Here is a 24,455-nt window from a genome sequence, read left to right as displayed (position 1 = left end):
TAAGGGGTGATGTTGGGGGCTGAAGAAGGACATGTATTCTGGGCCGAAGGAAGTGGATGTGCCAGGTCTGGAGTTGACATTGAATGTGGGGTTGTGTGTCTGGACGCGGAGAACCACAGGGAACCGGGAGCTGCGGCCAAGGGGTGCCGGGGAGCCCTGAGGGTGGGCAGTGGGGGTGCCGCACCTTCAGCAGCAGCTCCACGACGTCCATGTGCACCAGCCCCAGCACTGACTCCCCGTTGATGTGGGTGATGAGGTCCCCAGCCCGCAGGCCCGCCTCCTGGGCGGGGCTTCCGTCCTCCACACTCTGGGGGCAGACGAGAACGGTGGGGTCAATGGCCTGGGCCCCACATCTGGAGACCCCAGCCCAGGCTGGGTCTGCTGTGGGACCCCAGCAAGCTGCTGCCTCTTGTGCTGCCTCCGTTTCCCTGATTCTGGGGAACTCCTACTCACCCATCAAAGCCCCAGCTCCTACGCCCCCTTCTCCAGAAAGCCTTCTGTGTCTGTTCAGGGAGCAACCAATAGGGAGGGCATGCCTCGACGCCCTTGGGCTGGGAGAGGAAGGATAACATGCCCAGTGCGTCCCCATATGGAGCTGGGAGGTTAATGCCACTTGGGATCTGTGAGCCTCCATCCATCCATCCTTGTCTCTCTCATCTGACCTCCTCCCTGCCAAATGACAGGGACCGAGATGAACTCGGTGGCACCAGCTCTGTCTACCTAACCCTGCCAGGCTCCAAAATGCAGCTCTGAGAAGGGACATGACCGGGCAGAGTCAGACTAGAACCCGGGTCCCTGCCATTCCCACTCGGCACTCACCCAGACGACGTGGTGCACAGTGTAGACGTCGCTATCACCCATGTAGACGCGGATCGCCCGCAGGCTGAAGCCGTACTTCTTGCCAGAGCTGTGGATAACGATGGGGGGCCGCAGGCTGCCACACACAGGGGACGGGTCTCGGCTCGGCGAAGAGTCACGGGACGACGGGTTCGAGGACAGAGAGCGCGGGGAAAGGGGGCTCATGAGGGGGCCGCCGCTGCCATCATCTGCAGGGGGTTAGGGAGGGGGTCACTCACTCCCTCACAGGTCTCCCCTGGGGCCCCCTCTTTCCCACCACAACGACCACCCTGGCCACTTTGCTGTTGCTTCAATGTCCCAAGCATGGTCACCCCACCAGGCCTTTGCACGTGCAGTGCCCTCTACTGGGAACACCATCTCCCCAGCTCTCCATGTGTCCTACTCCTCCTCCCCTCTTCTGGGGCTCATCCCCAGCCTCCCCAACTCAGGAAGGGCCCCCACCCTGTTGGTTAAAATGGGTGCAGACAGACAAAGGTGAGAGGGGGCCTTGGGCATTACCTGCCGTGATGATGAGGGACAGGGCAGAGACAGAGGCTGACTTGGGCACGCGGCCCCCACCGCCGCCACCACTGCCACCGCTGGAGGAGGCTCTGGACTTCTCAGGGGCTGGGTCTCTTGGGCCCCCAAGGCGGCGGCCCCGGCCGGCATCCAGAGGCCTTGGTGTGGAGTGTCGGGCGCCGATGCTATTGCTCCGTAGGCGGGCGTGGCTGAGAGCAGCTGTGTCGGCTAGAGGGTCAGCAGGGTCAGCCGGGTGCCCCTCAAACTCACCATGTGGTCCTAAAGGGACCTTAAGGCCCTTCCTCCCTGGTCACTATTTACACAGTCCAGCCTCCTGGTCTTTGCTCATGCAGTTCCCTCTTCCTGCACTCCCTTCCCAAATTATTCTCTATGCAAAAGTCTTCAAGTCCCCTCCTCCAGGAAGCCTTCCTCTACACCCATTTAGACCCTTAGTTCCCCCATCTTGGGAGCTAGGGGTCCCATCCTGACTCTATGAAGCTGGGGGCATTTACCCTAGACTGGGGTTCCTTGGGGGCTGGAGGTCTCTCTGGGACCCTGGCTTCTCCTCTCTTAAAGCCTTTGTTGGCTCTGGAGAACTCCTACTCATCCTTGAAAACCCATCTCAAATAGCCCCTCCTCTGGGAAACTTCCATGACATCATCCCTCTTACTCAGGGCCCCACTTACCAGAAAGGCTCGAGGGCTTGGGCATCACTGGGGTGGCCGCTGGTGGGGGGTCAGGCTCCCCTAGAATGAAGACGGGCCTCTTGGGGCCTGCAGGGCCTGGGCCTGCCCCCTCATCCTCTGATGAGAAGGCAAACTTGGGCATTGTGTCTAGGCTGATGGTATTCAGGAGAGATGGGCTGGGACCCCGCTCGGGCTGGGACGAAGATGACTGACAGGAGGATCCAGAGGATGTCCAGGACCTCAGCCTGCAGGGAGGAAGAGCCTGCATCACCCCTGCCAGGCCCCAGGATACTCAGCCACCTTTCATGGCCACATCTTAACTCTCAGTCTGCAGTCAAGGGTAATTTGCATAGACAGGACGAGTTCCTTCTGTCTGCACTGTCCTCTCTGTCCACCTGGAGACCGCTTATTCACTTTTTTTTTAAAGACAGGGTCTCACTCTGTCACCCAGGCTGAAGTGCAGTGGTGCAATCTCAGCTCACTACAACCACTGCCTCCAGGGCTCAAGTGAGTCTCCTGCCTCAGCCTCCCAAGTAGCTGGGATTACGGGTGCCTGCCGCCACACTGGGCTAATTTTTGTATTTTTAGTAGAGACGGGGTTACACCATGTTGGCCAGACTGGTCTTGAATTCCTGAGCTCAAGTGACCTGCCTGCCTTGGGGTCCCAAAGTGCTGGGATTACAGGCGTGAGCCACCGCACCCGGCTTCCTATTCAACTATTAAAACCCAGCTTCCAGGCTGGGTGCAGTGGCTGACACCTATAATTCCAGCACTTTGGGAGGCTGAGACAGGAGGATTGTTTGAGGCCAGGAGTTCGAGACCAGGGTGGGCAACATAAGGAGACCCCATCTCTACAATTTTTTGTTTTTTGTTTTGTTTTTTTTTTTGAGACAGAGTCTCGCTCTGTCACCCCGGCCAGAGTGCAGTGGCACGATCTTGGCTCACTGTAACCTCCGCCTCCCAGGGTCAAGCAATTCTCGTGCCTAAGCCTCCCAAGTAGCTGGGATTACAGGCGTGCACCACTATGCCCGGCTAAATTTTTGGAGTTTTAGTAGAGACGGGGTTTCGCCATGTTGACCAGGCTGGTCTTGAACTCCTGACCTCAGGTAATCCACCTGACTCGGCTTCCCAAAGTGTTGGGATTACAGGTGTAAGTCACTGCACCTGGCCTACAAAAAATTGTTTAAAAAATTAGCTGGGTGCCGTGGTGCATGCCTGTAGTCCCAGCTACTTGAGAGGATCTCTTGAGCCCGGGAGGCTGAGGCTGAAGTGAACTATGATCGTGCCACTGCACTCCAGTCTGGGAGACAGAGTGAGAACCAGTCTCTTAAAAAAAGAAAAAAGCTCCCTCTCCCTCTCCCTCTCCCATCTCCCGTCTCCCGTCTCCCTCTCCCCACGGTCTCGCTCTCCCTCTCTTTCCACGGTCTCCCTCTGATGCGGAGCCGAAGCTGGACTGTACTGCTGCCATCTCGGCTCACCGCAACCTCCCTGCCTGATTCTCCTGCCTCAGGCTGCCGAGTGCCTGCGATTGCAGGCGTGCGCCGCCACGCCTGACTGGTTTTCGTATTTTTTTGGTGGAGACGGGGTTTCGCTGTGTTGGCCAGGCCGGTCTCCAGCTCCTAACCGCGAGTGATCCGCCAGCCTCGGCCTCCCGAGGTGCCGGGATTGCAGACGGAGTCTCGTTCACTCGGTGCTCAATGGTGCCCAGGCTGGAATGCAGTGGCGTGATCTCGGCTCGCTACAACCTCCACCTCCCAGCCGCCTGCCTTGGCCTCCCAAAATGCCGAGATTGCAGCCTCTGCCTGGCCGCCACCCCGTCTGGGAAGTGAGGAGCGTCTCTGCCTGGCCGCCCATCGTCTGGGATGTGAGGAGCCCCTCTGCCTGGCTGCCCAGTCCGGAAAGTGAGGAGCGTCTCTGCCCGGCCGCCATCCCATCTAGGAAGTGAGGAGCGCCTCTTCCCGGCAGCCATCACATCTAGGAAGTGAGGAGCATCTCCGCCCGGCCGCCCATCCTCTGGGATGTGGGGAGCGCCTCTGCCCCGCCGCCCCATCTGGGATGTGAGGAGCGCCTCTGCCCGGCCACGACCCCGTCTGGGAGGTGAGGAGCGTCTCTGCCTGGCCGCCCCGTCTGAGAAGTGAGGAGACCCTCTGCCTGGCAACTGCCCCGTCTGAGAAGTGAGGAGCCCTTCCGCCCGGCCACCGCCCCGTCTGGGAAGTGAGGAGCATCTCCGCCCGGCAGCCACCCCGTCCGGGAGGGAGGTGGGGGGGTCAGCCCCCCGCCCGGCCAGCCGCCCCGTCCGGGAGGTGAGGGGCGCCTCTGCCCGGCCGCCCCTACTGGGAAGTGAGGAGCCCCTCTGCCAGGCCACCACCCCGTCTGGGAGGTGTACCCAACAGCTCATTGAGAACGGGCCATGATGACAATGGTGGTTTTGTGGAATAGAAAGGGGGGAAAGGAGGGGAAAAGATTGAGAAATCGGATGGTTGCCATGTCTGTGTAGAAAGAAGTATACGTGGGAGACTTTTCATTTTGTTCTGTACTAAGAATAATTCTTCTGCCTTGGGATCCTGTTGATCTGTGACCTTACCCCCAACCCTGTGCTCTCTGAAACATGTGCTGTGTCCACTCAGGGTTAAATGGATTAAGGGCGGTGCAAGATGTGCTTTGTTAAACAGATGCTTGAAGGCAGCATGCTCGTTAAGAGTCATTGCCGCTCCCTAATCTCAAGTACCCAGGGACACAAACACTGCGGAAGGCCGCAGGGTCCTCTGCCTAGGAAAACCAGAGACCTTTGTTCACTTGTTTATCTGCTGACCTTCCCTCCACTATTGTCCTATGACCCTGCCAAATCCCCCTCTGCGAGAAACACCCAAGAATGATCAATTAAATAAATAAATAAATAAATAAATAAATAAATAAATAAAACTAGGCAAAAAAAAAAAAAAAAAGGCCAGGCACATTGGCTCACACCTGTAATCCTAGCACTTTGGGAGGCTGAGGAGGGCGGATCACGAGGTCAGGAGATCGAGACCATCCTGGCTAACACGGCAAAACCCCGTCTCTACTAAAAATATAAAAATTAGCCGGGTGTGGTGGCAGGTGCGTGTAGTCCCAGCTACTCGGGAGGCTGAGGCAGGAGAATGGCGTGAACCCGGGAGGCGGAGCTTGCAGTGAGCCGAGATTGCGCCACTGCACTCCAGCCTGTGCAACAGAGGAAGACTCCGTAAAAAAAAACAAAAACAAAAAAGGCCAGCTTCCAACACCCATCCTCTAGCAGACATTGACTGTTTCTGTTGGGTCTGAGCTTTGAAGGATGAACAGGAGTTAGTAAGCAAAAGGCATTCTGGACAGAAGGAAAAGTGTACCTAGTAGCATGATGGTACACAGGTGTTTTATGTTTGCATGGTGAGGAACACAGAGCCAAAGGGAGCAAGGTTGCCAGGGACCTGATAGGCTGGTCAATATGTTTGACCCTTTTCTACTTGGCCACTAGGAAACTCCCTTTGCATCAGATTTTGTCTCTCTACCTCCCAGCAGGCTTGGAAGCTGGATCTGCCTACACTTCCCCAGGCCACCTACCGGATGTCAGCACTCAGCCGGCGGCCATAGTCCACTTCGCTGCGCTCCCACCCCTCCTCCCGGTCTTCACTGAAGCTCCTTTCAGCGAAGGTAGGAGTGGGCTGGACGGCCAGGAACTCAGAGCTGCTGTAGACCTGGGAGGCAAGACAAAAGAATGGTAAGCCGGGTGCGGTGGCTCATGCCTGTAATCCCAGCACTTTCAGAGGCCCAGCTGGGAGGATCACTTGAGCCCAGGAGTTTGAGACCAGCCTGGGCAACATAGCAAAACCCTGTCTCAAAAAAAGAAAAAAAAAGAAACCCAAACAAAAAAACCAGTAGCAAAGATGGCAAGAAAGCTGGCTTAGACCAGGCCTGGTGACTTATGCCTGTAATCCCACCACTTTGGGAGGCTGAGGTGGGCGGATCACTTGAGGTCAGGCGTTCAAGACCAGCCTGGTCAACATGGTGAAAACCCGTCTCTACTAAAAATACAAAAATTAGCTGGGTGTGGTGGCACATGCCTGTAGTCCCAGCTACTTGGAAGGCTGAGGCAGGAGAATGGCTTGAACCCGGAAGGCGGAGGTTGCAGTGAGCCAAGATCGTGCCACTGCACTCCAGCCTAGGAGACAGAGCGAGACTCTGTTTCAAAAAAAAAAAAAAAAAAAAAAAGAAAGCTGGCTTAGTCCAGTGATTCCTATGTACCAGGTGCTTCAGTATGAGTCACTTCTCTAAATCCTCACTCCCTACATCCCTAAAAGAGCATAGACTTTAGCCCATTGTACAGATGGAAAAACTGAGGCTCAGGGGCCAGGCTACCAAGCTGCGTTTTTGCTGTTGACTAGAAAGTCCTGCCTGGGGCCCAGGCCTAAAGCAGAGTGGAGCATTTTTTGATCAGATCATGAAAAAAATAGGGAATGTAAGTTAAGCTCGTGAGGTCATAAAATAACATCCAGGGCCAGGTGCGGTGGTTCATGCCTTTAATCCCAGGACTTTGGGAGGCTGAGGCAGGCGGATCGCTTGAGGACAGGAGTTTGAGACCAGCCTGGGCAACATGGTGAAACCCGGTCGCTACTAAAAATACAAAAATTAGCCGGGTGTGGTGGCGCGCACCTGTAATCCCAGCTACTCGGGAGGCTGAGGCAGGAGAATCGCTTGAACCCAGAAGGTGGAGGTTGCAGTGAGCTGAGATTGCACCATTGCACTCCAGCCTGGGCAACAGAGCAAGACTCCATCTCAATAAATAAATAAATAAGTAAATAAACTAAAATGGTACCTGTATTCACAAGGTGGAATAGACCCAAATGTGCATCAAAGATGGGTGGATAAACAATGTGTTCCATCCATATGATGGAATATTACTCAGCCATAAAAAGGAAGCAAGCACTGGTCCACACTGCAGTAGGGATGAGCCTTGAGTACATGACGCTGAGTAAGAGAAGCCAGACCCAAAAGGCCACATAGTGTGAATTTCATTGATATGAAATGCCCAGAACAGGCAAATCCATAAAGATGGAAGCTGAAGGAGGACAAATGGGGAGTGGTTGCTAATGGGTACAAATTTTTGGGGGAATCAAACATTTGAGAGCTAGATAGAGGTGATGGTTGCACAACATTATGAATGTGCTGAATGCCATGAAATTGTACACTTTATTTTATTATTATCATTATTTTTTGAGACAGAGTCTCGCTCTGTCGCCCAGGCTGGAGTGCAGCGGTGTGATCTCAGCTTACTGCAGCCTCCACCTCTGGGGTTCAGGCAATACTCTTGCCTCAGCCTCCCGAGTAGCTGGGGTTACAGGCACCCACCACCACGCCTGGCTAATTTTTGTATTTTTATTAGAGACAGGGCTTCACCATGTTAATCAGGCTGGTCTTGAACTCCTGACCTCAAGTGATCCATCTGCCTCGGAAATTGCCTTAAAATGGTTAAAACAAAAGCAAATTAAAACAACAAAACAAAATTAAAAAAAACAAGGCCGGGTGTGGTGGCTCATGCCTGTAATCCCAGCGCTTTAGGAGGCCGAGGCGGGCAGATCATGAGGTCAAGAGTTTGAGACCAGCCTGGCCAACATGGTGAAACAGCATCTCTACCGAAAATACAAAAAAATTTGACCAGGTGTGGTGGCTCATGCCTGTAATCCCAGCACTTTGGGAGGCTGAGGCAGGAGGATAGCCTGAGGTCAGGAGTTTGAGACCAGCCTGGCCAACATGGTGAAACCCCATCTCTACTAAAAATACAAAAAATTAGCTGGGTGTGGTGGCAGGCGCCTGTAATCCCAGCTACTCGGCAGGCTGAGGCAGGAGAATCGCTTGAACCCAGAAGGCAGAGGTTGCGGTGAGCCGAGACTGAGCCATTGCACTCCAGCCTGGGCAACAGAGCGAGACTCCATCTCAAACAAAACAAAACAAAAAGCCAATACAATTCCTAGCACTTTGGGAGGCCGAGGTGGGAGGATCACTTGAGTTCAGGAGTTGGAGACCAGCCTGGGCAGCATAGCAAGACCTCATCTCTACAGAACAAAACAAAGCAAAATCAAAAAACAGATACGAAAGCAAACAGACATCATGCAATGTTTTCTGAGCAGTGGCTCCCCTCGGGACCCGGGCCCACCTTGCTGAACCGGTGGGAGCAGGAGGAGAACTGGGGGATCTCTGTGGACGATTCTTCATCATTGGTCTCGTCGTCCTCGGAGCCCAGATGGCGGTAACGTTCCGAACGTGCTGTGGGAGGGAGAGGCACATGCAGCACGCCTGATGCCCAGAGATGATCTCAAGGGCGGTGTGGCAATACGGGGAGGGCATCTCAGGATAGGGTCACTGCCAGGGCAAAGGCTCTGAGGTGGGACAGTGCCTGGTGTGTTTAAGGACCACAGGAGGCTTGGGCAGCAGAGCAGATATCTGGGGATCAAAACCAGCTGTGTCCCTAAAAAGTTGTGGGGCCGGGTGCGGCGGCTCACGCCTGTAATCCCAGCACTTTGAGAGGCCAAGGTGGGTGGATCACTTGAGGTCAGGAGTTTGAGACCAGCCTGGCCAACATGGTGAAACCCCATCTCTACTACAAATACAAATATTAGCTGGGCAGTAGTGGTACGGGCCTGTAATCCCAGCTACTTGGGAGGCTGAGGCAGGAGAATCGCTTGAGCCTGGGAGGCAGAGGTTGTGGTGAGTCGAAATCGCACCACTGCACTCCAGCCTGGGTGACAGAGCGAGACTCCATCTCAAAAAATAAATAATTAAAAAGTTGTGGGACCAATTAGCCAAGCATGGTGGCAGGCACCTGTAATCCCGACTACTCGGGAGGCTGAGGCAGATAATTGCTTGAAACCGGGAGGTAGAAGTTCCAGTAAGCTGAGATCGTGCCACTGCACTCCAGCCTGGGCGACAGAGTGAGACTCCGTCTCAAAAAAAAAAAAAAACAGGTTGTGGGACCAGGGGCGGGAATTCCTATTTCTGAGCTTCAGTGATTCCTTGAAATGGGTCACACAGAATTAGGTAAAATTGCGCATCTTTTTTTTTTTTTTTTTTTCAGGCAGTTTTGCTCTTGTTGCGCAAGCTGGAGTGCAATGGTGCCATCTCAGCTCACCGCAACCTCCACCTCCCGGGTTCAAGAAATTCTCTTGCCTCAGCCTCCCAAATAGCTGGGATTACAGGCATGTACCACCATGCCTGCCTAATTTTTTGTATTTTTAGTAGAGATGGGGTTTCTCCATGTTGGTCAGGCAGCCTGGTCTCGAACTCCTGACCTCAGGTGATCTGCCCACCTCGGCCTCCCAAAGTTCTGGGATTAAAGGCTTGAGCCACTGTGCCTGACCAAAATTGTGCATCTCAAACATAAAGGATGTTCCTCATTTTACAGAAGAGGAAACAGAAGCTCAGAGAAGACCTCTGACATGAAGCAAGTTCTGAAGGAGGTGCTGGACACTGAAGGGCAGGAACCCCAAGTGGGGAGAGAGAGAGTCATTCCTCAGAGCTCACCTACAGTGCCCCTGCAGGGACGCCTCCAAAAAAGCTGCACGAGGCGCCCTACCCTCCTGGGTAACAGATGGGGCCCCATGCCTGGTCAGGGACGGACACCCAGGAGACCCAACTTGCTGGGGAACCCCAGACAAGGGTCTGCCACACTTGGTGCCTTGGTTTCTCCTTCTGAAGCCTGAGGGATGCTGTGGCCTCCTGAGCCCAGACACACAGGACATCCAGCCAGGGGGCGGCCGACACACGCCCTAGATTCCTGGAAGGCTCAGGAAGTCGGAAGCTCCAGGCCTAAGGTGAGGTGCCAAGCTCGGGTGGAATGCCTGGCACACAGCCCTCTGCCCCCAGGGACTGAGGGATGGCAGAGCCCCCCCCCTCCCCCCGCCAGGGGGACCCCTCCTTACTGTCAAAGTAGCTGGTATCATCCTCGGCTTCGAGCTGGGGCACGAACTCGGCTTTGTGTCGGAGAAGCCCTGCCCAGTCCAGGGCCAGGAAAAAGGGGTGCTGCTTCACTTCGTGGGTGCCACCTGCAGATATGCCCCGCTGAGCCCTGCAGGTCCTCACCTCACCCGCCACAGGATGCCCCCCCACCCCCACTGCCCATGCTGGACAGAGTAGGGACAACACAGAACCAGAAAAATGGGCCGGGCGCAGTGGCTCACACCTGTAATCCCAGCACTTTGGGAGGCCAAGAAGGGAGGATCACCTGAGGTCAGGAGTTCGAGACCAGTCTGGCCAGCATGGCAAAACCCCATCTCTTCTAAAAACACAAAAATTAGCCAGGTGTGGTGGCTGGTATTCCCAGCTACTCGGGAGGCTGAGGCAAGAGAATCGCTTGAACCTGGGAGGTGGAGATTGCAGCAGTGAGCTGAGATAGCACCACTGCACTCCAACCTGGGCAACAAAGCAAGACTCTGTCTCAAAAAACAACAACAACAACAACAACAACAACGAACCAGAAAAATGGGAACAAAAATCCGCTGTCATTTAGGAGCCTGGAGAGGGACCAAGCCAGGATTCAAACCCAGGCCAGCAGCCAGGCATGGTGGCTCATGCCTGTAATGCCAGCACTTTGGGAGGCTGAGGCGGGCAGATCACTTGAGGTCAGGAGTTTGAGACCAGCCTGGGCAACACGGTGAAATTTCGTCTCTACCAAAAGTATAAAAATTAGCCGGGCATGATGGCACATGCCTGTGGTTCCGGCTACTCAGGAGGCTGAGGTGGGAGGATCGCTTGAGCCTGGGAGGCGGAGGTTGCAGTGAGCCAAGATTGTGCAACTCCACTCCAGCCTGAGTGACAGAGTGAGATCTAATCTCAAAAAAATAAAAAAGCACCCAGGCTGCCCAGGTTCCAAAGATTCTGCCCTTCTCTCTGCTGCTATCTGGGACCACACGGCCTAGAGAAAGCCCAGAGCCTTACGAGGGCCTCCTTCCCGGGCTTCTCCCACTTCTGCTCCACAGAGCAGGTGATGATCCCCGACCTTGGACCCAACCGTCTCCCATAGTGAAGCCTCAGTCATGAACAGGAGCCATAGTGGCCACGTGATGGGTGGCTGCATGAGTCTCAAACGGTCCCTTAATGATTAACCAGGTGGCTGGGAAAACTGGGACAGTGGGATCTTCTGGGCTGGGCCTTTGACACAGGTCCTGGTGACTTCACAGCCTCACATACTTATTCAGGCTCAGTGCTCCATATGGGCACCAGACCCAGCTACTTTCTATTCTTTCCAAGGTCTTGTGATGGTTCTTGGAGAACTCCTGTGCATCCTTCAAAACCCTAGCTGCAAACCCCCTCCTCCATGCAGCTTCCCAAGTAGAACTCTTGTCTACCCCGGGCGCTATCCCTCCGTTTCCTGGGTCCCAGGGCCTGAAGGAGCCACCCACCTGGGTTCTCCCCCACACTACATACCAGTGCCCAGACGGTCCAGCGGGCTCTGCCGGAGCAACCTGGTGATGAGGTCCTGGGCGTCTGCTGGAAGGGCCTCGTCTCCCTCTGGCCACATGATCTCATCTAAAATGAGGGAGGGAGGTAAAATGAGGGAGGGAGGGAGAAGGCAGGGTACCCCTTTCTAGTACCATCCACCATTTCCCCTCACTTCACTGTACTCCAAGCCACTGGCCTCCTCTGCCCCTGCAACGTGGCAGGCTTGGTACCCACTGACAGCCTTTGCTGCGGCTGTGCCCTATGCTCAGAGCCACCTTTCTCTTTTCTGTCTCTATGGCTTCCTCTCATTCTCAGGTTCTTGCAGGTCTCTGCTCACATGTCACTTCTTTTTTTTATTTTTTGAGATGGAGTCTCGCTCTGTCGCCCAGGCTGGAGTGCAGTGGCACAATCTCAGCTCACTGCAACCTCTGCCTCCTGGGTTCAAGTGATTCTCTTGCCTCAGCCTCCCAAGTAGGTGGGATTACAGGTGCCCGCCACCATGCTTGGCTAATTTTTGTATTTTTAGTAGAGATGGGGTTTCACCATGTTGTCCAGGCTGGTCTTAAACTCCTGACCTTATATGATCCTCCCGCCTCAGCCTCCCAAAGTGCTGGAATTACAGGTGTGAGCCACTGTGCCCAGCCTCACATGTCACTTCAGTGAAGCCTCCGTGACCCTGTAATTAATCCAGCCACCCGCCTCACTCAGCACCCTGCCGCCTCCCCACCTGGCATCCAACTCCCTCCCCTCTTCCTGCTTCTCTCCCTGACATGCGGGTGGAGGATGGAGGACCGCTGCCCAGAGCTCTGGTGGGGCTGCAGCTCAAACCCGGGCCCATGAGGAAACGCACCGCTGACCACCTGACCGAAGAGTTCCTCGGGGGTATCTCCAAAGAAAGGCACGCAGCCCACCAGAAACTCATAGAGGACGACGCCCATGGCCCACCAGTCCACTGGCTTCCCATAGCCCTGGCGGAAGATCACCTCGGGGGCTATGTACTCCGGCGTCCCACACACCTGGGCCAGGCAGAACGGGGAAACTGAGGCCAGCCCCCAGCCCAAGAGAGGTCCCAGGAGAGAGGAGGAGGCATCCCGGGGCTGCCCACCCACCTGCCCGCCCACCTGCTTGTCGATGAACTCTCGGGCGTCCTTCTCGATGTGGCCCTCGTAGAGGTTGGTGGCCATGCTCATGAGGCCGATCTTGGACAGGCCGAAGTCCGTGAGCTTGATGTGGCCAAGCGAGGTGATGAGCAGACTGTGGGCAGGTTAGGGGTGTGCTCAGAGGTGGGGGGCTGGGTGCCTGGCCTCTCCTTCTGCCCTAGACCTTGGCTCTGCCTGAGATGGGCGGAGCTCTGCCTCCAACTCCTGGGCCCTAGCGATCCTCCTGCTCAGCCTCCCAAGTAGCTGGAACTACAGGTGCACACCACCATACCCAGCTAAGGTTTTTTTTGTAGACATAAGGTCTTGCTATGTTGCCCAGGCTGGTCTTGAATTGCTGGCCTCAAGCAATCCTCCCACCTTTGAAAGTGCTGGCATGACAGGTGTGAGCCAGCATGCCTGGTCTCTACTGTGTGTGTGTATATGTGTGTGTGTACATATATATATTTTTTAGTGTACTTTTAGTAGAGACGGGGTTTTGCCGTGTTGGTCAGGCTGGTCTTGAACTCCTGATCTCAGGTAATTCACCCGCCTCGGCCTCCCAAAGTGCCGGCACAGAATTGTTTCTTTACAGAGCTGGAGCAAACAGGAGGTACTGACTACATAGTTCATTAAATGATGGTTATACACAGTGAATTCTCTGGAATGTATTTTTAAGTGGCAGATGCACCCAGAAGGTGCACGGAAATGCGACTTCAAACAGCTGGTGCATAAGACACTATGATGTAGCAAAACATTTATATATTTAAGTCCATAGGAAAACCTAAACAGCAGTATATACTGTACCTGCGTGAGAGTTTTAAAAATGAGTTCATTTGCTGGGCGCAGTGGCTCACAACTGTAATCCCAGCACTTTGGGAGGCCGAGGCCGGCGGATCACCTGAGGTCGGGAGTTCAAAACCAGCCTGACCAACATGGTGAAACCCCGTCTCTACTAAAAATACAAAAATTATCTGGGCGTGGTGGCGCATGCCTGTAATCCCAGCTAATTGGAAGGCTGAGGCAGGAGAATCGCTTGAACCAGGGAGTCTGAGGTTGCAGTGAGCCGAGATTGCACCACTGCACTCCAGCCTGGCGACAGAGCGAGACTCCGTCTCAAAAAAAAAAAAAAAAAAAAATTAGCTGGGCGTAGTGGCGCATGCCTGTAATCCCAGCTACTCGGGAAGCTGAGGCAGGAATATTGCTTGAACCCAGTAGGCAGAGGTTGCAGTGAGCCAAGACTGCGCCACTGTACTCCAGCCCGGGCGACAAAGACTGTCCCTGTCTCAAAAAATAAATAAATAAATAAAGATAAAGTGTTCTGGGCCAGGTACACAGTCATTGCCTAATAACTGTTCTTCTGCCTATTTTGTATACACCTGGTGCCTAACAAGTACATGCCAACCAAGAAAATGTGATATAGAAACCCAACGTTAGTGTGTAAGGAGTTATTCATACTTCTGAGTTCCTTAGAGCATGGAGCACAAGCCCAGGTATACAGCAGGTGCCAAATACCTGTCTGTTTTCTAAGCCACTTGCCAACTGCAAAATGCCCTGAAAACATGCAAGGTGCTTTTTTTTTTTTTAAGATGGAGTCTTGCTCTGTCGCCCAGGCTTGGGTGCAGTGGCACGATCTTGGCTCATTGCAACCTCCGCCGGGTTCAAGCGATTCTCCTGCCTCAGCCTCCTGAGTAGCTGGGACTACAGGTGTGCACTACCACTCCCAGCTGATTTTTGTATTTTTAGTAGAGACAAGGTTTAACTATGTTGGCCAGGCTGGGCTTGAACTCCTGACCTCAGGTGATCCGCCCGCCTTGGTCTCCCAAAGTGCTGGGATTACAGGTGTGAGCCACCAAGCCTGGCCTACATGCAAGGCTCTTAACACTCATTTTCACATTTCCACACATGTATGTGAGAAATGTCAGTTCTTGCCTCGTATCTCGAGGACACTTGATAAACAGGCATTCCTTTTTCCCTGTACACAGCAGGCACTCAACAAATGCAGAGGAGAAAATAATACAGGGGTTTCAAAGCAGGTGGCCCTGTGTCTCCCAGTTGCCCACAGAGGGTCTGGCATGCAGTAGGTGCTTACCACATACTAGAATAAAATAAACATCCTAAGGCTGTCAGTAAACACGTTCTCTTCCTTGCTTTCCTTCACTAATATACAGCAGGTGCTCAAGACATGCACGGTCACTGTCTTTACATGTAAGGTCTCGCAAATTGCATAATCCTGTTCTGTGTATGTAGCTGGTGTCTTATAAGTGCATGTTCTCTCCCCTTGTGCAGCAGCAGCTCTGGGTGCGCAGCCCCTTCTCCTGTATACAGTGTGTGCATCCTAAGTGCACATCCTCTCTCCTTGATTGGCAGCACCTCCATAAGTGCACCGGCCTTCCCCTGCATACAGCAGACGCCTATTAAGTGTCTGCTCTCCTCTCCTCTGTACACACAAGATGTTCACCATGCGCTCATTCCCTGCCTTCCTGTCAGGAGGTACCAACAGAGCTCAGACAGATGGGGCTCCTGAAGGGTCCCGGGATGCACCTCAGAGGCTCTGCCCTGATCCTCTTTGGCCCCGCCCCAGCCGCTCTGGCCCCGCCCTCCGCGAGGCCCCGCGCATGCTAGCTCAGCTCACTTGTCTGGTTTGAGGTCACGGTGCACGATGCCATAGTTATGCAGGTACTCCAGCGCCAACACCGTCTCGGCGAAGTACAGGCGGGCCATGTCCACGGGCAGCGGGCCCATGTTCTTCAGGAGCGTGGCGCAGTCGCCGCCTGGGAGAAGGGCGGATGTAGTCATGAGGCCCGGGGCACCCCCACCCCCCGCCCGCCCCTTAGGTTATGCCCAATGCCTACGCATCCTCCTCGCTTTACCTCCTGCAAAAGGTCCCCAGTTTGTTCTGTCTCAGCGGGGAGGGTCGGGGGAGAGGGAAGGGGCGGACCCTACCTTCATTTATTTTTAATTTTTTAATTTTTTTTTTCTTTTTGAGAGAGAGTCTCGCTCTGTCGCCAGGCTGGAGTGCAGTGGCGCGATCTCGGCTCACTGCAACCTCCGCCTCCCGGGTTCAAGCGAGTCTCCTGCCCCAGCCTCCAGAGTAGCTGGGATTACAGGCGCACACCACCACACCCAGCTAATTTTTGTATTCTTAGTAGAGATGGGGCTTCACTATGTTGGCCAGGATGGTCTCGATCTCTTGACCTCGTGATCCACCAGCCTTGGCCTCCCAAAGTGCTGAGATTACAGGCGTTGGCCACCGCGCCTGGCCTATTTTCTAAATTTTTATTTATTTTTTTGAGACAGTCTCACTCTGTTGCCCAGGCTAGAGTGCAGTGGCGCAGTCTCGGCTCACTGCAAGCTCCGCCTCCAGAGTTCAAGCGAATCTCCTGCTTCAGCCTCCCGAGTAGCTGGGACTATAGGCGTGAATGGGGGTTTCGCCATGTTGCTTAGGCTGGTCTTGAAGTCCTGACCTCCAGCGATCAGCCCACTTCGGCCTCCCAAAGTGCTGGGACTACAGGCGTGAGCCAGCGCGCCAAGCTGAGACCCTGCCTTCTGATTCTCCCCAACAGGGCAGCAATTAGTGCTGTATACAGCTGGTGTCTCCTAAGTGCATGTTCGCTCTCTCGCCTGGGAGTACTTTGGTAATAGTACTTTACCTGCCTGAACCATACATCTCCCTGCCTTCACTTCTGGTCTCCAGGCCTCTGCCCATCAGTTCCCCCTACCTAGGATGGCCACCCTCCTCTTGCCTCCAGGGTCCCATCCTCACACACTCCTGTCTGGGCTCCTCCAGCCCTAAACCCCCATGGCTGGGCTCCCTACCCCAGACTGGGGTTCCTGAGGTTTCCCCAAAGCAGGGTGAGACCTCATGGAGGACAGAACAGACCTCAACTTGGTCTAAAAATTTTCTCCCAGGCGTGGAGGGGTGAGCTCCCCATCGCTGGAGGCATGCAAGTCCCAGTGAGCGTACCTTCCACGTATTCCATGACCATACATAGGTGGCGCCGGGTCTCAAAGGAGCAGAACATGCTGACCACAAAGGGGTTCTCGGCAAAGGTGAGAATGTCACGCTCCACAAATACCTGCTGGATCTGGTTACGCAGGATCAAGTTCTGTTTGTTGATCTTCTTGATGGCAAAGCGCTGCCGTGTGTCACGGTGCCGCACCAGGTAGACGGCCCTGGGGACAGAGGGCCAGGCTTGCTGGGACCGGAGATTGAGGCCCCAGCAGGCACTACAGCTCAACTTGAGCCCAGATCCCAACCTGCCTGGCCTTTGCCTGTGCTGTGCCCTCCACCTGGGCCACCCTTTCTCCTTACCTGGTCCCCCTCCCAGAGCAGCCACCTTTGGGTTTAAGCCACCATGGCTGGGGGCCATATAAATGGGCTGCACATGGCCCTTGTATATTGGCTTCTAGGTTGTATGTTTCTTTTGTTTTTATTTTATCTTATTTTATGTTTTTTGAGATAGCGCCTCACTCTGTTGCCCAGGCTGGAGCACAGTCATGAGATCATGGCTCACTATAGTCTTGACCACCCCCCCAGCTCAAATGATCCTCCCACAACAGAACCTGGCTAATGTTTAAATTTTTTGTAGAGATGGGGTCTCGCTATGTTGCGGAGGCTAGTCTCAAACTCCTGGCCTCAAGTGACCCTCCCACCTCGGGCTCCCAAAGTGCTGGGATTATAGGCGAGAGCCACTGCACCTGGCTGCTTGTGTATTTCTTTCTTTCTTTCTTTTTTTTTTGAGATGGTCTCACTGTGTCACCCAGGCTAGAGTGCAGTGGGGTGATCTCGGCTCACTACAACCTCTGCCTCCTGGGTTCAGGTGATCCTCCAACTTCAGCCTCCCAAGTAGCTGGAATTACAGGCATGTGCCATTACGCCCAGTTAATTATTCTATTTTTAGTATTGATGGAGTTTTGCCATGTTGCCCAGGCTGGTCTCGAACTCCTGGCCTCAAGCGATCCTCCTACCTTGGCCTCCCAAAGTGCCTCCGCACCTGGTCTAGCTCTTTTAAAAGACCGCTAGCACCAAGCTCAAAGTTTTACACATCCATTTGTTTTACACACAGACCAAGTAAGCAAAATTTTAGCCACTGAGAGCCTGTTTGCTTTGCAGACTCGTGAAACTGCACCATCTCTGAGCCATGGATAAGATGAACTTTGTGGATTTCAAGACCCTAAGCTGCTACCGCCCTGCAGGGAGTCTCTGACCCAGAGATTGAGTGCCCATGCTGTTGAACAACATCACCTAGACACGTAAGCCCCCTCTCTGATCCCCCTCTGCCCGGGGAGTTCCCTTGCTGGCCTCTCCCTCTTGATGGTGACTCCTGGAACCTCAGCCTCCTAAGGGCTTATGCTATGAGGGACTTCCCTTGTATGCAAGCCTGCCATTCAAAGCAGCACCTAAATAAAGCTCACTGCGTGCTACTCCCACTGGGTGGGCATCTATTTCCTTGATCAGCCCCCAAGCCCCTAGAACGCCCTACACTTGGGGCAGGTAAAGGCCTGGCTCGTGTACAGAGCACACATGAGGCTGTAACCTCGCTATGGCGTGTCTCCACTTCCCCCTCCAGTCCTCAGGTGCCCTCTCTGCCCATTCAAGGATGAATGTGTGAGCCCTGCTGGGGTAGGAGGGGGATGCAGGAGCTGCCTGGGCCTCAACCATCCCCTCAGGCATCTGTGAAATGGTTCTATGCAGGACTCAGGGACTCACCCATAGGCTCCGTTGCTAATGAGTTTGATGGTCTCAAAGTCGCTTTCGCATGGCTTCCTCCGTGACTGGCCGACCAGGGCGCGGCTCTAGGGGATGGGAAGGGCTTAGGGTCCTGCCCCGCTGCAGAGCTGGGAAGGCTTCTCCTGCCCCCAAGCCCAAACCACTGGTCCTGGTGCCCGATGCTACCTCCTCCCCTGTCCAAACTTCTCCAACTCAGCTTCTGACTTTCTGTACTTTTTTGCTCACAGCTGTGCCCTCCTCCTGGGAAATTCTTACACGTCCTGCAAAACTCACCTTTCCAGTGCCCCTCCAGCACTGCCCCCACCCGACTTCCAAGGCAGGGCAGTCCCACGTGCCGTCACCTTGCCTCCAAAGTCACCGATGCTAATTAAGCTACATGCAAGACCTCGGCAAACCCAGCCCTTTCTGCGGGTGCCTGGTCCACTCTGGAAAGAACAAGATGAGTGGGGGTCCCCCAGCCTCTGCAACTCACCTCCGGGGACTCAGGTGCTGGGGGCTGTTCTTCTTCGAGGTGACTCAGTGGCACCATCTCTGCAAGATGAGGGAGGAGGCTCAGCTGGAGCCTCCCTGCCTCACCCTGCATCACCCAGCAATTTCCTGAGGCCTCTAGAGTTCTCACCCCAGGCTGGGGATGCAGTGCCTCCCTTGACCAGCTCTCATGACACTGTCATGAAGCCACACCCAGGAGGTTGGATGAAGCAATGACTTAGGAACCTTCTAGAAGGGCCAGTGGGCTGCCCTGGCTCTGAAGTGCTCAGTCATGATCAAACTCAGGCTCTGAGCCTTGAGCCTGTGAAGACGGGATGAGACAGAGGCCCCTGGGCGTCAGCTCCTAACATCTTCCTCAGCTCAGGGTGCAGCCCAGGTGGAGGGTCCAATATGTTCTTGCCCCAGGCCTTGGCAGAGGGGCAGCCCCTAGCGAATGCCTGGCAAACATGGTCCAGCCACAGACCACATGTGATCTGGCCTTAGGTACACCTGGGTTTGATTCCCTGCTCAGCCTTATCTGCCTGGAGCCTCAGTTTCCCCAGCTTTATTTTATATTAGTATGATTATTTAATTTATTTATTTGACATGGAGTCTCGCTCTGTCACCCAGGCTAGAGTGCAGTGGTGTGATCTCAGCTCACTGCAACCTCCACCTCTTGGGTTCAAGTGCTTCTCCTGTCTCAGCCTCCCAAGTAGATGGGATTACAGGCGTGTGCCACCATGCCCAGCTAATTTTTGTATTTGTATTTTTATTTTTTGAGACGCAGTCTCACTCTGTCACCCAGGCTGGAGTGCAGTGGCGCGATCTCAGCTCACTGCAACCTCCACCGCCTGAGTTGAAGAGATTCTCCTGCCTCAGCCTCCCGAGTGGCTGGGATTACAGGCGCCTGCCACCACACCTGGCTAACTTTTGTATTTTTAGTAGAGATGGGGTTTCACCACATTGGCCAGGCTGGTCTTGAACTCCTGACCTCAGGTAATCTGCCTGCCTCGGCCTCCCAAAGTGCTGGGATTACAGGTATAAGCCACTACGCCCAGCCTAATTTTTGTATTTTTAGTAGAGACAGGGTTTCACCATGTTGGCCAGGCTCGTCTCAAACTCCTGACCTCAGGTGATCTGCCCGCCTTGGCCTCCCAAAGTGCTGGGATTACAGGCGTGAGCCACCGCACCTGGCCAAGTATGATTATTTCAGAGACAGGCTCTTGCTCTGTCACCCAGGCTGGAGTGCAGTGGTGCCATCATGGCTCACTGCAGCTTCAGTCTCCTAAACTCAAGCGATCCTCCCACCTCAGCCTCTCAAGTAGGTGGGACTACAGGCATTCACCGCCACGCCTGGCTAATTTTTAAAAATACTTTTTGTAGGCCGGGCGCGGTGGCTCACGCCTGTAATCCCAGCACTTTGGGAGGCAGAGGCGGGCGGATCATGAGGTCAGGAGATCGAGACCATCCTGGCTAACACAGTGAAACCCCGCCTCTACTAAAAATACAAAAAATTAGCCGGGCGTGGTGGCGGGCGCCTGTAGTCCCAGCTACTCAGGAGGCTGAGGCAGGAGAATGGCGTGAACCCGGGAGGCGGAGCTTGCAGTGAGCCGAGATCGCGCCACTGCACTCCAGCCTGGGCGACAGAGCGAGACTCCGTCTCAAAAAAAAAAAAAAATTACTTTTTGTAGAGATGGGGTCTTGCTATGTCGCCCAGGCTGGAGTGCAGTTGTGCGACCATAGCTCACTGCAGCCTCAAACCCCTGGGCTCAAGCAGTCTTCCCACTTCAGCCCCGCAAGTAGCTAGGACTATAGGCATGTGCCATCATGCCTGGCTAATTGTTTTTTTAATAGAGACGAGATCTCACTATGTTGCCCAAGCTGGTCTCAAACTCCTGGCTTCAAGTGATCCTCCTGCCTTGGCCTCCCACAGTGCTGGGATTACAAGTGTAAGCTACCATGCCGGGCCTCCCCAGCTTTCAATGGGGACAGTGGCAGGTCAGTCCCACTCCAGGTATGGTCCAACCTTAGGGTCTATGCCTATGCTGCCTGTTTCACTCTTTCCTTTGGATCTGCAACCTGGTCACCTCCTGCCCTCCAGGCCTCAGTTTGAACACTGCCTCCTCCTAGAGCCTCCCCCTGGCTACTGCTGGACCAGGCTAGGTCCAAGTTCAATGCTCCAGCTTTCAGTTCCTCTTATCCTGGCTATTTGTGGAAATTTTTTTTTTTTCTCTTTTTGAGACAGGGTCTGGCTTTGTCACCCAGGCTGGAGGACAGTGGTGTGATCATAGCTCACTGCAGTCTCAACCTGCCAAGCTCAAGCGATCTTCCCACCTTAGCCTCCTGAGTAGCTGGGACTACAGGCGCGCACTACTACACCCAGCTACATCTTTTTTTTTTTTTTTTTTTTTTTTGAAATGTAGGCTCACTCTTTCGCCCAGGCTAGAGCACAGTGGCGTGATCTCGGCTCACTGCAACCTCTGCCTCCTGAGTTCAAGCGATTCTCCTGCCTCAGCCTCCCAAGTAGCTGGGATCTACAGGCACATGCCACCACACCCAGCTAATATTTGTTTTTAGTAGAGACGGAGTTTCCACATATTGGCCAGGCTAGTCTTGAATTCCTGACCTCAAGTGATCCACCCGCCTCAGTCTCACAAAGTGCTGGGATTATGGGATTACAGGCGTGAGCCACTGCACCTGGCTGGCTGTTGGAGTTGTTTGTTTTTTTTTGAGACAGAGTCCCGCCCTGTTGCCCAGGCTGGAATGAAGTGGTGTGATCTCGGCTCACTGCAACCTCCGCCTCCAGGGTTCAAATGATTCTCCTGCCTCAGCCTCCCGAGTAGCTGGGATTACAGGCACACGCCACCACACCCGGCTAATTTTTGTATCTTTAGTAGAGATGGGGTTTCACCATGTTGTCCTGGCTGGTCTTGAACTCCTGACCTTGTGATCCACCCACCTCGGCCTCCCAAAAGTGCTGGGATTACAGGCGTGAGCCACCGCACCCGGCCAACTGTGGGAGTTTTTGACCGTCTTCTTACCTAAGGGTTGTCCTGTTTGACTCCAAGTCCACTTTCTGGGCCACAGTAAAGGCCACAGAAATTGGTAAAGTCATTTGTGAATTTGCAGGACAAAGGGAAGGCCACTGCTAACACTGGTCCCCAGGCTTCCTGGCCATCTTAACGTGGCATTTGAGGACACTGAGGCCCCTGGGCCCCAAAAGATCAGAGGGTCTCAGCATAATTCCCACAGGTGACCTAAGAGCAAGGCCACAGAGAGACAAAGAACAGTGTGGTGGTTCTGGAATCGGATAGGCCTGGGTTTGAATCCTGGCTTCATCTGCCCTTTCTTTCTTTTTTTGTTTTTTTGAGACAGGGTCTCGCTCTGTCGCCCAGGTTGGAGTGCAGTGGCGCGATCTCAGCTCACTGCAACCTCCATCTCCTGAGTTCAAGCAATTCTTGTGCCTCAGCCTCCTGAGTAGCTGGGATTACAGGCATGCGCCACCACACTTAGCTAATTTTTGTATTTTTAGTAGAGGGGGGTGGTTTCACCATGTTGGCCAGGCTGGTCTCGAACTCCTGGCCTCAAGCGATCTGCCCGCCTCAGCTCCCCAAAGTGCTGGTATTAAAGGTGTGAGCCACCGTGCCTGGCCTCCATCCGGCCTTTCCCAGCCTTGGTTTCCTCTTCCCATCCCGGCTTACCCTCCAGGGGGTCCTTGGCCAGGCCCAGCTGCCCAATGATGTACTGTGGAAGGTCAGTCTTAATGCCTTGGCCCTCCCGCGCATGGCCCTCAGCCGCCTCCAGCAGGTGGTAAAATTCCTCAGGGTCAAACTCCTAGGGGCACAGGAGGGCTGGTCACCCGGGGCTTGGTTCCACCTGCAGGCCTCTGCACATGCTGTTCCCTCTGCCTGGAGCACCCTTCCCAGCTCACCCCCTGGGTCTCCACTCCCGCTGCCTCCTTAGGGAAGCCCACGCTAGCCCAACAGCACCCTGTGTTCCTCTCAAAGCCCTACACGATGGGAACTGTCACCTGTATCTTGGCAGGACTGTTGTGGTCCCAATCTCCGTTCTGCCCGGACCCCAAGCTGGCCGTAGAAAGAGAAACTTACCAGACACTCCAGCAGCCGAGCTGGCCGTGAGATGATGATCAGCAGTTTCCGGACAAGCTGGACGATGAAGCTGACCTCCTCACTGTCCGAACGCTCATGGGCCTGGGGGAGGTGGGTCGTGGCATCACCCACAGGTCCTCAGCACCGTCTGGCCTGGGGACCCCCCTCACTCCACGTCCCACTGCATGCAAAACCTCAACATGCGAAAAACCACGCACATCCTGCAGAAGCCGCTCCAGCTTCTCCTGCATCTCTAGGAAGTAGCGGGAGGTGACGAGGTTCTCGCCAGACTTGGCCAAGCAGTCTCGGGCCAGCTCGACGATCTGGTGGTGGATGAAGCCCAAGACGCCATCAGCCAGCGCCAGCCGGGCGCCGGGCGCGTAGGCCGTCAGGAACTCCTGCAGACGGCCCTCCATCTGTGCTGTGGCCTGGGTGGGGTGAGACGGGGCGACCTGGTCAGAGGGCGGGGCTGGAGTGACACACGCAGAATGGGGCAGGAGAGGCATGGTTGGGGAGAGAGGAGATGGGGCAATGGGGCGATCGGGTGGGAGGGCTGGCGCAGGAGGAACGACATCTTTCAACGGAAGGGGAAGAAAAGACAGAAATGAGCAGACTGGCAAAGGGGACATAGGCAGGAAGACAGAGTTCCATGGAGGGACAGCAATGTGGAAAGAAGTGCAGGGGCTGGTCCAGCCGCCAGGCGCTGCCCACCTTGGGGAACCTCTCCCGGTACACATGATTCATCATGACAATCTCATTGTCGAAGGTCCCCGTTGCACGGCCCGGGCTGAAAGGAAGACAGCTGGCTTGTGATGTGGGACCTGAGACCAACCCCAGGGGAGGATGTTGGGGGATCTGAGCCAGGGTTGAGGGACAAGAATCAGAGGCTAGGCTCAGGCAGGGTCAGGGCTGGGGTGAAGGAGGAGCCACAACTTGGGCCTCCACACCAGCCCAGGGAAGGGCCGGGGCTGGGGCCAGAGGTCCCGGCCCACCTGAGACTGCGAGAGCGGGGTCGGAGGCGGGGTGACCGGCCGCCTTCCTCATCAAGCACATTCTCTGAGCTGCGGAAGTGCTTGGACAGGAAGTGCAGCTCGTCCGGCGTCGGCTGGAAGGGAAGCTGGTGGAGACGTTCCCGGGAGGATGAGCTTGACTGGTAGAGAGTGGTGGGGATTAGAGCCATGAGTTCACCGTCAGTGCTGTGGCCAGGAACCCAGCACCACCCCTCAAGGCCCAGGCTGCCTGCTGGCCATCAGAAGGTAACATCCTTTCTCCTGCCTAGCTCCTATGCATCCCTCAAAACCTTAGCTCTGATGCCCTCTCCTCAAGGAAGTCCTCTCTGCCTGTACCCCTGGGCAGCCCCAAGTCCCCCTCTGGTCAGGCCCTGACCCCATAGGCTGAGGATATCTGTATCTCCCCAACCGGGGACTATTTTGGGGCCAAGGCTGGGTCTTCTCAGGGGATCCTGCATTTCCCAGAATGGGGCGTGCATGGAGGAAGTAACTAGTATGTTTGCTGACTG

General features: G+C 54.8%; 1 protein-coding gene across 30 annotated transcripts in view; it reads right to left on the bottom strand.

Moving 5' to 3' along the window:
• MAST3 (microtubule associated serine/threonine kinase 3) overlaps positions 1 to 24,455 on the bottom strand; it is a 55,664-nt gene that overhangs the window by 5,647 nt on the left and 25,562 nt on the right. For all 30 annotated transcript variants that reach the window (XM_034946363.4, XM_057300775.2, XM_057300773.2 and 27 more), the window contains 19 exons: positions 23,929 to 24,086; positions 23,648 to 23,723; positions 23,155 to 23,364; positions 22,937 to 23,038; positions 22,529 to 22,661; positions 18,832 to 18,890; positions 18,339 to 18,424; positions 16,593 to 16,801; positions 15,261 to 15,399; positions 12,611 to 12,743; positions 12,340 to 12,505; positions 11,475 to 11,576; positions 9,971 to 10,093; positions 8,209 to 8,318; positions 5,619 to 5,752; positions 2,043 to 2,287; positions 1,357 to 1,584; positions 820 to 1,046; positions 185 to 307 (listed from right to left, as the gene is read on the bottom strand). In XM_034946363.4, the coding sequence (XP_034802254.3) occupies positions 185 to 307; positions 820 to 1,046; positions 1,357 to 1,584; positions 2,043 to 2,287; positions 5,619 to 5,752; positions 8,209 to 8,318; positions 9,971 to 10,093; positions 11,475 to 11,576; positions 12,340 to 12,505; positions 12,611 to 12,743; positions 15,261 to 15,399; positions 16,593 to 16,801; positions 18,339 to 18,424; positions 18,832 to 18,890; positions 22,529 to 22,661; positions 22,937 to 23,038; positions 23,155 to 23,364; positions 23,648 to 23,723; positions 23,929 to 24,086 (2,763 nt within the window). The remainder of the gene's footprint in view (positions 1 to 184; positions 308 to 819; positions 1,047 to 1,356; positions 1,585 to 2,042; positions 2,288 to 5,618; positions 5,753 to 8,208; positions 8,319 to 9,970; positions 10,094 to 11,474; positions 11,577 to 12,339; positions 12,506 to 12,610; positions 12,744 to 15,260; positions 15,400 to 16,592; positions 16,802 to 18,338; positions 18,425 to 18,831; positions 18,891 to 22,528; positions 22,662 to 22,936; positions 23,039 to 23,154; positions 23,365 to 23,647; positions 23,724 to 23,928; positions 24,087 to 24,455) is intronic.

The sequence above is a fragment of the Pan paniscus genome, chromosome 20 (genome assembly GCF_029289425.2).
Source record: "Pan paniscus chromosome 20, NHGRI_mPanPan1-v2.0_pri, whole genome shotgun sequence".
NCBI lineage: Eukaryota > Metazoa > Chordata > Mammalia > Primates > Hominidae > Pan > Pan paniscus.
The sequence above is the reverse complement of the archived record's forward strand: the minus strand, read 5'-3'. Positions and strand labels throughout refer to the sequence as shown.